The sequence below is a fragment of the Gasterosteus aculeatus genome, chromosome 2, assembly GCF_964276395.1.
Source record: "Gasterosteus aculeatus chromosome 2, fGasAcu3.hap1.1, whole genome shotgun sequence".
Taxonomy (NCBI): Eukaryota; Metazoa; Chordata; class Actinopteri; order Perciformes; family Gasterosteidae; genus Gasterosteus; species Gasterosteus aculeatus.
The window spans coordinates 16,114,468-16,127,046 of NC_135689.1; the positions used below are offsets into that span (position 1 = coordinate 16,114,468).

Sequence of the window (12,579 nt, forward strand, 5' to 3'; positions counted from 1 at the left end):
TCCTCATTCTGTTCGTGTTAACACAGTTCATTTATGTGTGATCTTAAAGTGTCTAGTGGCTGTTCATGTGAATGACTCGGTGGACTAGACACCACATTAAAATGAGACACATTCTCTGTATTTATTTATCACGAAAAATCATTTACTTTATTGTGTAATGAAAACGTATGGTGAACATCTCCGGTTAAGGTTATACCTTCATATTTTGTCATGTACAGAGAAATATATATATATACACGTCCAGAACCACGTGGGCTTCGTTGGAGTCTTTGTAGAAGTTTCACCTCATCTTAAAACTGTCCACACGTCAGACTGTTACGCTGATGTTAAGCAACTCAGAGGGTATCTGACCTGCACTCAAACTGCGTTTGCATATTAAAGCCCCCCCGCCCCGCTGGGAGGGCGCCTCATCTCGGTGGTGGACAGTACAGACTCATCAGACTCTCGTAGCTGAGGAAGGTGACGGCGTTCACTGGGAAAGCCCTCAGGCTGTTGAGCAGGAGGCCTTTGTAGAAGACCCTCAATCCCTCCTCCCTGTAGCTGGCTGCGATGCAGTGCAGGACCCCCCTGTACTCCCTGCCGCCGGCCCCTGACATCTGGAGCCGGGCTTTGACCACATCCATGGGCGTGGCGAAGGACCAGGTCACCACGCCGGCCAAGCCGCCCGCCATTATGGTTGCAAACGTACCTGAGGACAGAAAGGTGAGGGTGGTGAATAATCAGTTTTACTTTAAAGGAAAACGTTTGGCTGATCACCCCCCCCCCCCCCCCCCCTCAGCGTTCCTGACGTGGATCACCCTCAGTGTCTCACACATGTGATGTTGCCCTCTCCCCTCTGACACTGACCTGGCTCTTCGCCGCTCCTGGTCAGAGCCTTCCGAGTGACCTCGTAGGGCAGAAAGTAGAGGCCGTAGCAGGGTACGTCCCTCAGGGCCACGGCCAGCCCCCCCCTGAACAGACCCCTGGGCCCCTCTTCCCTCAGGATGACGGCGACACAGTGGACGGGTCCTCGGTATCTGCCGACGCCGGTTTGATTCTGCAGACGCACCTTCACCAGGTCGATGGGGGCGTACGCACCCACCTGCAGGGCGGTTCGTCTTTAAGTGCCGTTCCACCCAAACGTTTATCATTTCTTCACGGTTCAACGTTGAAGGCTTTATCCAAGGTTTTCAGACAAAAGCTTGAATGATAAGCATGGAGATATATTTTATTTTCAGGCTAAAAGCAACAAGGGCGAGTCCTGCCCGGTGGCAGCTTAATATTTGCTGTTGAAGGGCTGACTGGTTCCACCAGTTCCATCCCAGTAAAGTCAATACAGGCGTTGTGATATTGTTATTGTTGTACTGTCTCCTCTACCTGATTACAGCCACACAAACAAATATCACGCAACGACATCCACAACGAAAGGTCGACCCGTTCCCTTCATCTGTACTCAACTTTACGTAAGCGAGAGTAGGAAAAGGTTCTTGGTCAGGAGCCTTTTACTGTCACGACTTTTGTTTGGGTCTAACTAAAGACGCAGGCCACTCGACTCACACTTATGAGTCAACAAGGTGTATGTATCAATAATTACGTATACTTAACCTTACACCATTTACTTGGACCCAAGCCTGCGGTTAAATGTCTACCTAAATACCCTCATGCACATGGTTGATGCACCAGATGAACCTTTGGCTTCTCCTCAGTTCCCTCACCGAGATTTTCGTGTTGTGGGATGTGATGAACATTTTAACCTCCAGGGGCCAGTAGTTCATTGCACTTGTCCTGACTCCACACACGATTCTCTTAAAGGTGGTGGGGGGGCACAAAGTCCTGGTGAAACCGTAACTAAAGAGCTGGATGTGGTCTGTTTCACACGTGTGGCCAAAACTTCCATCATGCCGGTAATATCCGCAGAAACGTCGCGGCTGTGAACACCAGCCGGGGCGTCCTCACCTGCATCAAGCCCGAGAAGCAGCCAGCAGTGAAGACCTGTGCAGCGGAGGCCGCTTTTCCGTGGCCGCGGCCCCCCTGCTGAGACTGAGTGAGGTGATCTAAGGCATTACTGTAAGAGCCAAAGACAACAGAGTTGGTGATGCCAGTGGTCAGCACGGGGAAAGCCATACCTTTGAAGAATCCATGGAGCTGATAATAAAACATAATTAACAGATGAATACACAGAAATCAATACTTTCTGTTGCTATTTCTGCAGTGATAACTGGGGAAATACGTTTAAGAGGACGCGCCACCTACCCCTTCTTTAGAGTATGTTTTAGACATACAGTGAAATATCCCTGTATACACAGACTGGGCCTGCAGACACACCTACAAACATAAACAGTGCCTGACTCAGTATAGTTTTATGCATCTGGTTAATTTAAAGATTTTAGTGTGTGTGTGTGTGTGTATATATATATATCTCATAAAACCTTCACAGTGTCTAATGGATGGCCCACTGCCAGTCCGAGTGCACCTAAACAGATGACCAACAAGGATGTGTTATTTCTCCACATGAATACTGCATTTAGTCATATCAAATAAAGCATCGTTTTTCTTACCGGAAAGGCTCCCAGCTATGAATTCCATGAAAGGCATGCCTTGCACGATGTGACAAACTGCACGCAGCGTGTTTAAGGGGTTACAGAGATAAAAAGATGAACAATCCTGCAGCAGCTACAATAGAAACGGACCTCGGACAAACTCCTGCTCAACTGTGAGAATTATGTAACACTGATTGTTACATAATTACTACACAAGAAGAATTATGATGCCATTTATATAACCTAGGAAGTTCCGTTTCCAATGGGTAAACTACTTAACTTCACTTTAGAGATTAGTTAGCCTCTCAACATAACTACACTTCACGTGCAAAAGCAGCAGTTTCACACTTGCAGGTTGTCCCGCTGTGCGCAGCGCGCACGACGTGCAACGAAAGGCTCAACTCAAACGGGATCGCATCGCCTGCCTTATTTAAGAGTCACCTCGCTGTTCCTTCAGGATACTCGTGCTCAATGTAATCCGTTTTCCCTCAATGTCAGCGTACATAAACGATCTTTGACTTCATCTGCATCCATGGAATCGAGTCCCGAAGCAATCCACATGTATTTACAGGGGCTTTTCCTGCTGGACTCGTCTGTCTGTCGGAATAAAAGCCACCGAATTGATCAGTTCGTCTAAAATACAGTTAAACACATGAGCCGTCCAGGTTTGTGTATTGTCAGTGACAAAGTGGAATTGCTAAAATTTCAGGTAAACAGATTCAGTTCAGCCTCTGAATACAAAACCTTATGTATATTATTTGATATGAGCCGTGCAGCCCAAACATACAAAATGTAATTGATCAAGTTAAGTCAGCTTAAAGTTAAGTCTTAAGTCTATTTAATACATTTTAATAAAATCCCCTCCAACTCCAGTTGTGGTTGTATACATCTGTGTTATTATTATTCATGTCAGTTTAAGTGAAACTATACATTTGCGACCATTCAAAAGTGTAACACGCTCTCAGTCAAATATTTTGTAGCAAACCCCTCAATGATGTTAAATGTTATGTGGGACAATGGGATATCCTTCAATTAAGATCAAATAACAGATCGTCTTATAGTATATTTCTTAAATACCTCGTGTGTATGGTTTTATTTTGAAGGCTGAATCGCTTTCCGCTAATTATGCATCACTAGTTTCGACTTTTCCGCGTGGTAGAAAAACATGAATTCTGAAAGTTTATGAAAAATAAATCTATGGATTGTATTTATTGCATGGCAGATCTTTTGGGATTATTTCAAGATGAAAACTGCGCATCTGGTAGAACAACATTACGTCATCGGACGCTGCCCTGATTGAACGAGCCTCACGCTGCTTGTTGATTGATGCGCGGCCCCGCTGTTATAAAGCAGTGACTGTTTAGTCCAGAGGTTTGTGGACGGCCACAAGCGTCTTCTGTTAGTTATATGAGCCCATGTGATCTGACTTGAACAAATATAACTACATATATTATAAAAATGTAATTCTACCTGGTTACCTCCTGTTTCTAATGGGCTTTTACAACCTGAAGGGCTTCGATTTGATGATGATACACGGATGGATGATGCAGAAAATTAAAAGAAAATGTTTTCAATCTAGTACATTCATAAAAAGATGTTTGTCCTTTGAGCAGGTTGCATTGTTGATTTAGATACACAGAAATATCACATATCCAATTTATTCTCATTTTTCAGATGCAAACAACACATTTCAGTTATTCTTTAAATTGTGTTTTCATTCACCCTTCTTAAACCCGCAATGACCACTAAGGTTGCTTTAAATGCAACACACTGACTTATTATCACCTGGATAAAAAAGGTGGGACGAACATGTTGCAGGATATGAAGGAGGGTAAAGATTAAGTTAGTCATGTTTTTGGTCTCCAGGCGATCCGATTACCGCACCACTGGATACCAACTTTAGAATGGGCACACCAAAGGTCAACCTTTTACTTTTATAAAAGTCAAAACAACTGTGTTTCGCGTGTTAACAAACGTCAGTAAGACGATTTATAATGTGTCAAAACACACCGTATCCGTTTTTCTTCCTTGGATTTTAATTGCATGAGACTGGTATTTAGTGGCCATATATTATATCTCAAGGCCGTTGTTGTGATAAATCAGCATTTCTCTGTGTAATTCCTCTGCTACTCGTATCCCGTTTCTGGCTATTCACAAACACACGTGTAGTCGAGGAAGGAATAGCGGTAATTATTCCCGACAAATAAACCCGGTATTGTTTGACAAACGACGTCATCACTAGTAGACGCCAGGCGACATGTAAACAAATGGTGACGTCAACACAATGCGACACCAAGCTTCGGAAACGCTCTGGAAACGGGGGGAAAGCCGCGGTGTTTGTTTCATGAAATTGGCCTGGTCCTTTAGAAGTGTGCCTCTGCGTGTTTGATGTTTCCCCGTAGATGTGCGTGCAAACGGACATTTTAATCCTCCCCTCGCGTTAGTTGTCACCGTCAATCCGAGCAGCGACCAAAGAAGGATAGCAGCTGAAAACCCGCCTGAAGATAATGAACGCCTGACAGACAACCGCGTTGCTAACGTTAGCTGGCGGTAGACGCCGGCTGTTTGTTTCGCCTGACAGTTTGTTGGATAGAAAACATGACGACTTTAACAAGGCAGGATCTCAATTTTGGACAAGGTACGTTTACCGCACAAACCTACAGAATGACAAGGTCCTGTTATGGGTCCTTTTAGCGGTGGTTCAGCGCCCCTGAATTAACGTTGCCATGACAAATGTCCGTTTATATAACTTCATATTCGGCCTTTAAATTGGACTCAGCCTATGGACAAATAACCCACCAGCCATGTATGCTGCATGTTGTCGCATGCAGTCTTATTGTGGGCACATGCTTTCATATTTGTAGTAATAATACGTATCTACTGCCGTCATATGAACACTTTAATATATTTAAAAGTTGTTCCTGGAAGAGATGTGAGGGTTCCAGTACAAAGTCGTTTGTGTACAGATCGTAAAGCGTTGGGATTTCCAACTATACAAAATGAATGGAATTGACTCAAATAACAGCAGATTGTTTTTGTAAATCCTCCTCACTAGATCCATCTCGCCCTGGGTTGCTTGTTGTGACCTCGTATGGAAACACTAAATGACCGGGTGTTTGCATTGAGTCTGGTGCTACTTTGAACGTAATTAACCAGCTGACTCCTCTCTTCCAGTGGTTGCTGACATCCTGTGCGAGTTCCTGGAAGTCGCTATTCATCTCATCCTGTATGTGCGTGAAGTTTATCCCTCGGGAATATTTCAGAAGAGAAAGAAATACAACGTGCCTGTGCAGGTACAGGAGGATATATGTGTCATTCGCTCCCTCTGTTAGGTGGGCTTACCTGTTTGTACCTCAAAAATGGTTCTTCAAGTGTTTGGTGTCTTTTATTTCCAGATGTCATGTCATCCAGAGCTAAATCAATACATCCAAGATACACTTCATTGTGTGAAGCCCCTCATTGAGAAGGTAAGTCATGACCTGATAGGGAGGTTTGTTTAACGTGACCGTGTCTCCTCTGCGTGCTCACACACTTAAGTCTTTCATTTCCCCACCAGAATGACGCAGAGAAGGTTGCAGTGGTCATCATGGACAAGGAGCATCATCCAGTAGAAAGATTTGTATTTGAGATTTCCCAACCTCCACTGCTGTCCATCAGGTTGTTCTCTTCTTCCCCTCCTTAAGTTATTTCCAAAGTTTGAAGTGAGTTCCGCTAACGACGCGCGGTTGTGTTGTTACAGCTCGGACACCTTACTGTCCCACGTGGAGCAGCTGCTGAGGGCGTTCATCCTGAAGATCAGCGTGTGTGACGCTGTTTTAAACAATAATCCTCCAGGTACAAAAAGAGATGCACATGACAGACACAAAAAATAAATCAGCAGTCTCTTGATCAGTGGTTCCCCAAATTTTTTGTAGTGATGTCCCTCTTTTGTAAGACTAACTACTGCTACGTGTGCAGAAATGTACGGCACCAAATTGACAAAATACGATGAAAAGTTGTTCAGGGTATTCAATTGTCAGACTCAACTCTACGGCAGCAATGGTCCTTCTCAAAATGCATCCATCCTATTGGACAAGCATGTAAGTCGCTTTGGATAAAAGCGTCTGCTAAATGACGTGTAATGTAGGAAATAAACCAGACCAGGGACTATTACAAGAGAACCAAGTGTGTGATGATCGCCACATTTAATGATGAAGACATTCTAGTCAGATAGGAACAAATCCTAGACTCATTTTTGGCCTGTTGTTTGTTGCAGGGTGTTCGTTTACAGTACTGGTTCATACTAGAGATGCTGCCACGCGCAACATGGAGAAGGTCCAAGTGATCAAGGTGAGGTTCTCCTTGGCATTATTGCAATCCGCTCTAGTAATATGTTAACGCGGAATAGTGAAATGCATCTGTGGCGTCACATTTGTGCATTTTCACCCTTTAGGATTTCCCATGGATAGTTGCTGATGAGCAGGAGGTGCACATGCAGGAGCCTAGACTCATCCCACTGAAGACCATGACATCTGACATCGTGAAAGTGAGCAGAAATGTCATTAAACTGTTCAGCTTCCCAAAAGGCCAAAAAACGTGCTGATGTTTTTTTCCACAAAACCTAAACATGTGATAGTTTTAATCTGCTACCCTTCACCTAAAACCAAATCACGCAGTCAATGTAATCAATTTTCATTTGGTCGTGTTGAAGTGTCCCCCACTTGCTCTTACTGATTTCTGATTTATTGTCTGTCTTTAACAGATGCAGCTCTACGTGGAAGAGAGAGCCCAGAAAACGTAGGCCTTTAAAAACTGCAACGTATCATCAGCAAAGTATATGACACAGTATATCAGAGCTACCTGAAACACTCTAAAGAAACAAAAGAAAACGTGTTTTTGTGGAACACGTGGGGTCATCAAGAATGAGCGTGTGTGGGTGAGATGTGCACACTGAGCTGCAGCTAGCGCTTAGGGTTGGACGGATGAAACCCACATTAAGAATCAAATCGGGCTCATGTAGTTTTTACCCAGCCCGTGATTTGATTGCATGCCATACAAATATGCACGGTTGTAATTATATTGCCATGTATCGTGTTTGATTACTTCAATGCAGAACTTTATTGGAACAGTAGGATAAGAATTTAGCGGACGCAACTTAAAAATACAATTCCAGAGGAATTGGTGTATCCGATAGCAACTGAAATATCTACGAGATCTACAAAGCACAGGTATCATTAACCCTTAAATGTGTCTTCAGTGTAAAACCGATTCGTTGTTTCTCTTTGTGGGGAATTTGCTTTCTAGAGATGGTCTTTTCTTCTCCACGTTGAAGTCACACACAAGGAGTTTTTCTTTTTTTTCACCCACTATAACGTCTGAGTGAGTGATGGCATGTTGAAGTGTCCCCCACTTGGTGTCTGCAACGTCTTTGGTCGAGGATGCGTGATGAGAGTTTTTGGTGGGTTCATATGATATTAAGAGGGATGTGTGTGTGTTTATCCCAAATTCAAATGTTTTCTGTTGTGACAAAGGAACCGCTTATAACTATGTGAAAATAAAAAATGTGATTAAAAGTTTTTCAAATACAACTACTGTATAGCTCTGTTAGTGTGTAATGAAGCAACGACTTTGTAGAATGATTGTAGAATGCAGCAATCCTTCACCAGAATGTTAGATTGATTCAGTTTAACTGGGCAGTCAAATCCGACTCCGCTTCTCCCTGATCTACAGTGACTCCTGTCTTCAGCTGTGCAGCTTGAGGTGAGGATTTATACAAAGAGGAAGCTACTGTCCCAAATGTACGTGCACAACTAAAGACTCTGGCTTAAACAAAGCCTGAGCTCTGCTTTGTCTTTAATAGTCACTCTTTTGTTGATGCATAGTTGCAACACAAAATAACAATAAAGATGTATATTATTTTATAATTATATATATTATTTTTTAAATTTTATCTATTGAAGGTTTTGAGACCGGAATAACAAGGCAAAAGGGACATTTTCTTTGCAGTTATTTATTCACCCTGTGAGGGATCCCATGATGTAAACAGACACCAGTGCAGCCAAAGCTCCTGCTGCCGTCACCACAACTCCCCCGCTGAGAGAGAGACTCTGATCAGACAGCGTGAGGTCATCTGAGGCTCTCCTCGCGTTATCTCATGACCTGGTTTCACCACAAAGTCCCTTCAATCTGACTGTAAATCTTTTACAGTACACCAGGTATAAATGCAGATTTGATATTTTATGACTTGAAATTAATCTAGAAAATATACAAACCGTATAAATCTACCTTTAATGTATCGTGTATGAAAGTGAAATAAATCACGTTAACCAAGTATAGTGTTTAATCAGTCCAGAGCTAAAACAACTAAAATATTCAGAATCAAAAGCAGCCGTCGCCACACAAAGCAGAATTAACCTAACATCCCTACATTTAATTAAACATTATTTGTTCATAATTCTTCTCGAGAGCGCGGTCGTTGTTGACGGGTTCACTGAGGTCACCCAATCCAATAAATTCATAAACCCATTGGTTGGACTTCACCTTTTCCACTTTTATTATTCTTTCTCAGTGATAAGCGGCGATTTATGCCCCCTATGGTTGGTTTGTCTCTAGTCTCATCCAACGCTGTGTCGATAAGAAAATACCTCTGTGCTGTAGATATTCAGGAGAATGTGAATTGATTGAATATATAATGTCCCTTTGTTGATGCACAGATTTTCTCTTTGGCTCAATAAGAAAAGAGAAATGTGTTTTTACAGTGTGGAGGCAACATGCATTCACAATTTATTCAAACGCGGGATGGACCAGTTAACCAATATACTCTCAGATTAGATTTCAACACTCATGTGGCCTCTGTGATATACATCAGATATTATTGCTACAGTGTTTGCATTAAAATAGCCTTGTGGCTAATTCTGGCGCATTACTGCACAGGGCTGTTTTATTCATGTTCACTGTGGTTCCAGAGCTTAGAGCTTTGACTTTGAGCGTTGATCGTTTGCTGCTCATTGCTCTCTGCCGATGGATGTCAGTTCAATTAATAATAAACATTGCACGCTGCCGCCCCCCCGCGGACAGGCGTCAATCTTACGACTGGACATGTGTTCTGAACACCTGCTTCCTCCGAGCTGGGAATATAAACCCATGTATCCTCATGGTTTTTTTAATCTTATAAAACTGCATTTTAAGCACATCAAAATAGTTCATAAGATCAGGCGATGCAACATAATTCTATGTTTTTTGGTGGTCTCACAATAAGACGTTAAGTTGACTGTTGAGTTGCACATATTGTACCTAAAGATATAAAGCATTCTTTATTTTTCACTCAAAATACATTTACACTTTTCTTTGAACATCTTAAAACTTAATATACTTGGCATTTTTATTTTTTATTTGACATTGTATTGCTATTTGTTCTAAACGGTCACAGCTTTGTCACTTTTTCTTGGTTTTGTGCGTGCGTGTGTTAAATTGGCCGTTTTCCCATTCTAATATCTGTGATTGACCGATAACTCAGCCCTAGATGTGTAATGGTTAAAATGTAGCTTGCAGACAACTTCAGAGTACGAGCACCACCTGCCGTGTGAAGCAATGGCCTCCACTGTCAGGCTGTGACTCAGAGGGCCCGAGGGCCCGAGGGCCCCTGTTTCACCGACACTCCTGGCGACCTTTGGTCCAAGGCACCGCACAGGCTTCTGTGAGCAAAGCTCAACGCTGAGGCAACAGAGATAAACAGAAGGGCCGAGCTTATACTTCACATTTCCGGGCACCAGATTTGGAATACCAACAAACCATGATCCTTCACAGAGCGTGATCGCTAAGGTCACTTTTTACGTCCGTGCTTTTTTCTAAAACGTGCGACATTTAAAAGTCGACGGCGGCACGATGTTATCCTTTTTTACCTCTCTTATTCCGACTTCCTACTTCCTACCAGGGTGGTTGACTCCAGATACAAACCCAGTGCATAGTTTACTACAAGGTGAGCTCCTCATAGTCTGAGATGTCGTCGTCGCTGCAGTCTGTTTCCAAACTGCTTTGGCTAATTGAACATTCCGTGTTGTTTAAACTGCAGGACTGGTCGGTGCTTGTGGGATCTCGGTGCTGTGCTCCCTGATAAGACTGCACTTATTTCTAAAGGAGGAGAGGTTATGGAGATATCCTGTAATAGATCAGCAAATGGATTAATGCTATGTTCATTTTTTCATCAACTGTTTTTCTCCATTCTCATCCAAAAACTCTTTCATTGGTAGAAGGGACCCATTTAACGTGTGTGTTTCTTTCCTGATTTGTTTCCCCACAACCCACAGCTGGAGTGATAAAAATGACACACCGAGCCAGAGGACAGCCAGTCATCAAAGTAGAACCACCACTGGACTCGTTGGGAAGCTCCACTTTCTCTTTGTGGCTGGGACGCTGGCTGTGGTGGGCTCCCGCGTAGCCTCCCTGGTGGTCCTGGAGTTTTGTCTTCGCGCCATCTCCGGATTCTTTACAGCAGGACCTGTAAGAAGCCATTCATGTGCTGAAAATGTGCCTAACTCTGCCCCAACCTACGTGCTTAATTTTGATGAATCACGGCATGTATTATAACAACCAACCATCATGTGCTTGCATGCATCCATCAGTTTTCTTCACACTTCTCCTTTATGTCCCCAGGGGTCAAAGACATTCGTGCAGCAGCTGCTGATTCAAAGCCAGTTCTCCCTCGGCTGTGCGTTAACCTGCAGCTTGCACTTCCTCCACGAGGGGGCGTCCCAGCGCTGGCTGTGCTTACTCGTGGCCGCGGGGCTGAGCTGGTTCCTGGCGAGGCGGGCCACGCTCCTGCTGCACCACGTCGTGTCTCTGTACAAACTCCACAGCTCGCAGCGCTACTGCGCAATCTGCATCGGCCTGCTGGCATGGGGCCGCCGCCTGCAGCCCTGCCTTTGCAGGACCATGATCATCACGTTCTCCGTGGCTGTGGTGGCCGCCGTGTCGGTCATCAATCAACACTTCCTCTCTGCAACTGAGGCCCTCAGGTTTTGGACGCCACTGACTATCTGCTACACGCTGCTGGTTGTGTACATGCAGGGTGAGAAACGACCGGCAGACGGCGCAACACTCGCATAAACAGGCCATTCTAATGACGTGTTTCGCCTCAGCAGATGAGCAGCACCGCGCGCCCGGGGGCCAGGCGGTCCTGAACACCGTGGTGGTGCGTCTCGGTGGTTTGATGGTCCTGATGCTGACTGTTGGACGTTGGGCCGACGTGCTTCACATCCTAATGTGTTTCCTGGGTGAGGCCAGCTGTCTGATCCCCACTAAGGATCTGCTAGATGCCGCATTGTCACAGGTCAGTGATTCTCCCTGGAAGCAGCACGGGGGGGGGGGGGGGGGGGGGGGGGGGGGGGCACTTTCTGCCCAACGGGACCCCAAAACTGGGGCAGAATGTCAATGTGTTCGTTAGACTGGGTCCCAAGATGAGAATGAACTTCTCAAACTTGTGTCCCAGGCGGAGAAGGTGTGAGATCTCCAGGACGGATTCAGGTCACAGTAATGAACCTACTTCTGCTTTCACCGAGCAAACCATGTTGAAAAAGCTCTGCACCTGTAAAGTCGCTTTAAAACATAAAATACGATGTGATTCATGTGGGTTCATCTGTCATACTTGTACACGCAGGACGAGGAGGATTACACACACTACACCAAAAGAGATCAACGAAGAGCACAGACGCAAGAGAAGCAGCATCGGAGATAGACCCTCTGAGACAGTCCGGTGTCACTCCACTTTCATGACACTATGAGTCCTGTTAGATCCACGCCAACAAGGAATGGCTTTGTATTTAAAATGTAATGTTTTCATTAAAAAAATCCCAGGAGCAATCCTGCCATTAAATATCTTGTTTTTCAAAAAATGTAATTAAAAAAACACCAATAACCATCTGGATTAATATATGATCCAGAGAATCATAGCTGATTGTGCTTCTTTTCAACCCCTCTTGCCTCAGGGACGGATCCTCTTCTGTCTGTTATTCTTGCTGATTGACAGGTCGTTAACACTCACTCTGGATGTTATTCTAGGGGCCTGTGTTAAATCAATGCTGCA

General features: G+C 44.3%; 3 protein-coding genes and 1 long non-coding RNA gene across 6 annotated transcripts; 2 read left to right on the top strand and 2 right to left on the bottom strand.

The window, feature by feature from the left end:
- Positions 1–120: 120 nt before the first annotated feature.
- Positions 121–3,170, bottom strand: slc25a45 (solute carrier family 25 member 45). Of its 2 annotated transcripts, none has more exons than XM_040193370.2 (7): positions 2,982–3,170; positions 2,538–2,594; positions 2,409–2,452; positions 2,233–2,304; positions 1,936–2,124; positions 847–1,081; positions 121–688 (listed from the first exon to the last, which is right to left on the bottom strand). In XM_040193370.2, the coding sequence occupies exons 1-7, from the start codon at positions 3,022–3,024 to the stop codon at positions 408–410; spliced, it is 921 nt and encodes a 306-aa protein (XP_040049304.2). In that variant the 5' UTR covers positions 3,025–3,170; the 3' UTR covers positions 121–407. The 2 variants fall into 2 exon arrangements, with proteins under 2 accessions (XP_040049304.2, XP_040049303.2); XM_040193369.2 differs by having other exon boundaries at positions 2,961–3,170.
- A 1,498-nt stretch (positions 3,171–4,668) lies between these two features.
- On the top strand, positions 4,669–8,086 carry mad2l2 (mitotic arrest deficient 2 like 2). The gene is made up of 8 exons (XM_040193372.2): positions 4,669–5,157; positions 5,694–5,812; positions 5,915–5,986; positions 6,076–6,176; positions 6,259–6,353; positions 6,775–6,848; positions 6,952–7,044; positions 7,261–8,086. The coding sequence occupies exons 1-8, from the start codon at positions 5,118–5,120 to the stop codon at positions 7,297–7,299; spliced, it is 633 nt and encodes a 210-aa protein (XP_040049306.1). The 5' UTR covers positions 4,669–5,117; the 3' UTR covers positions 7,300–8,086.
- A 1,790-nt stretch (positions 8,087–9,876) lies between these two features.
- LOC144385288 (uncharacterized) lies at positions 9,877–11,226 on the bottom strand. The gene is made up of 2 exons (XR_013451485.1): positions 11,093–11,226; positions 9,877–10,995 (listed from the first exon to the last, which is right to left on the bottom strand). It is a non-coding gene; the product is annotated as an uncharacterized LOC144385288 (long non-coding RNA).
- On the top strand, positions 10,335–12,444 carry tmem82 (transmembrane protein 82). 2 transcript variants are annotated; one of them, XM_040193362.2, is made up of 6 exons: positions 10,335–10,476; positions 10,570–10,642; positions 10,805–10,997; positions 11,151–11,565; positions 11,636–11,826; positions 12,154–12,444. In XM_040193362.2, exons 1-6 carry the CDS (start codon positions 10,383–10,385, stop codon positions 12,229–12,231), a joined length of 1,044 nt encoding a protein of 347 aa, XP_040049296.1. In that variant the 5' UTR covers positions 10,335–10,382; the 3' UTR covers positions 12,232–12,444. The 2 variants fall into 2 exon arrangements, with proteins under 2 accessions (XP_040049296.1, XP_040049297.1); XM_040193363.2 differs by having other exon boundaries at positions 11,639–11,826.
- The last annotated feature ends 135 nt before the right edge of the window (positions 12,445–12,579 follow it).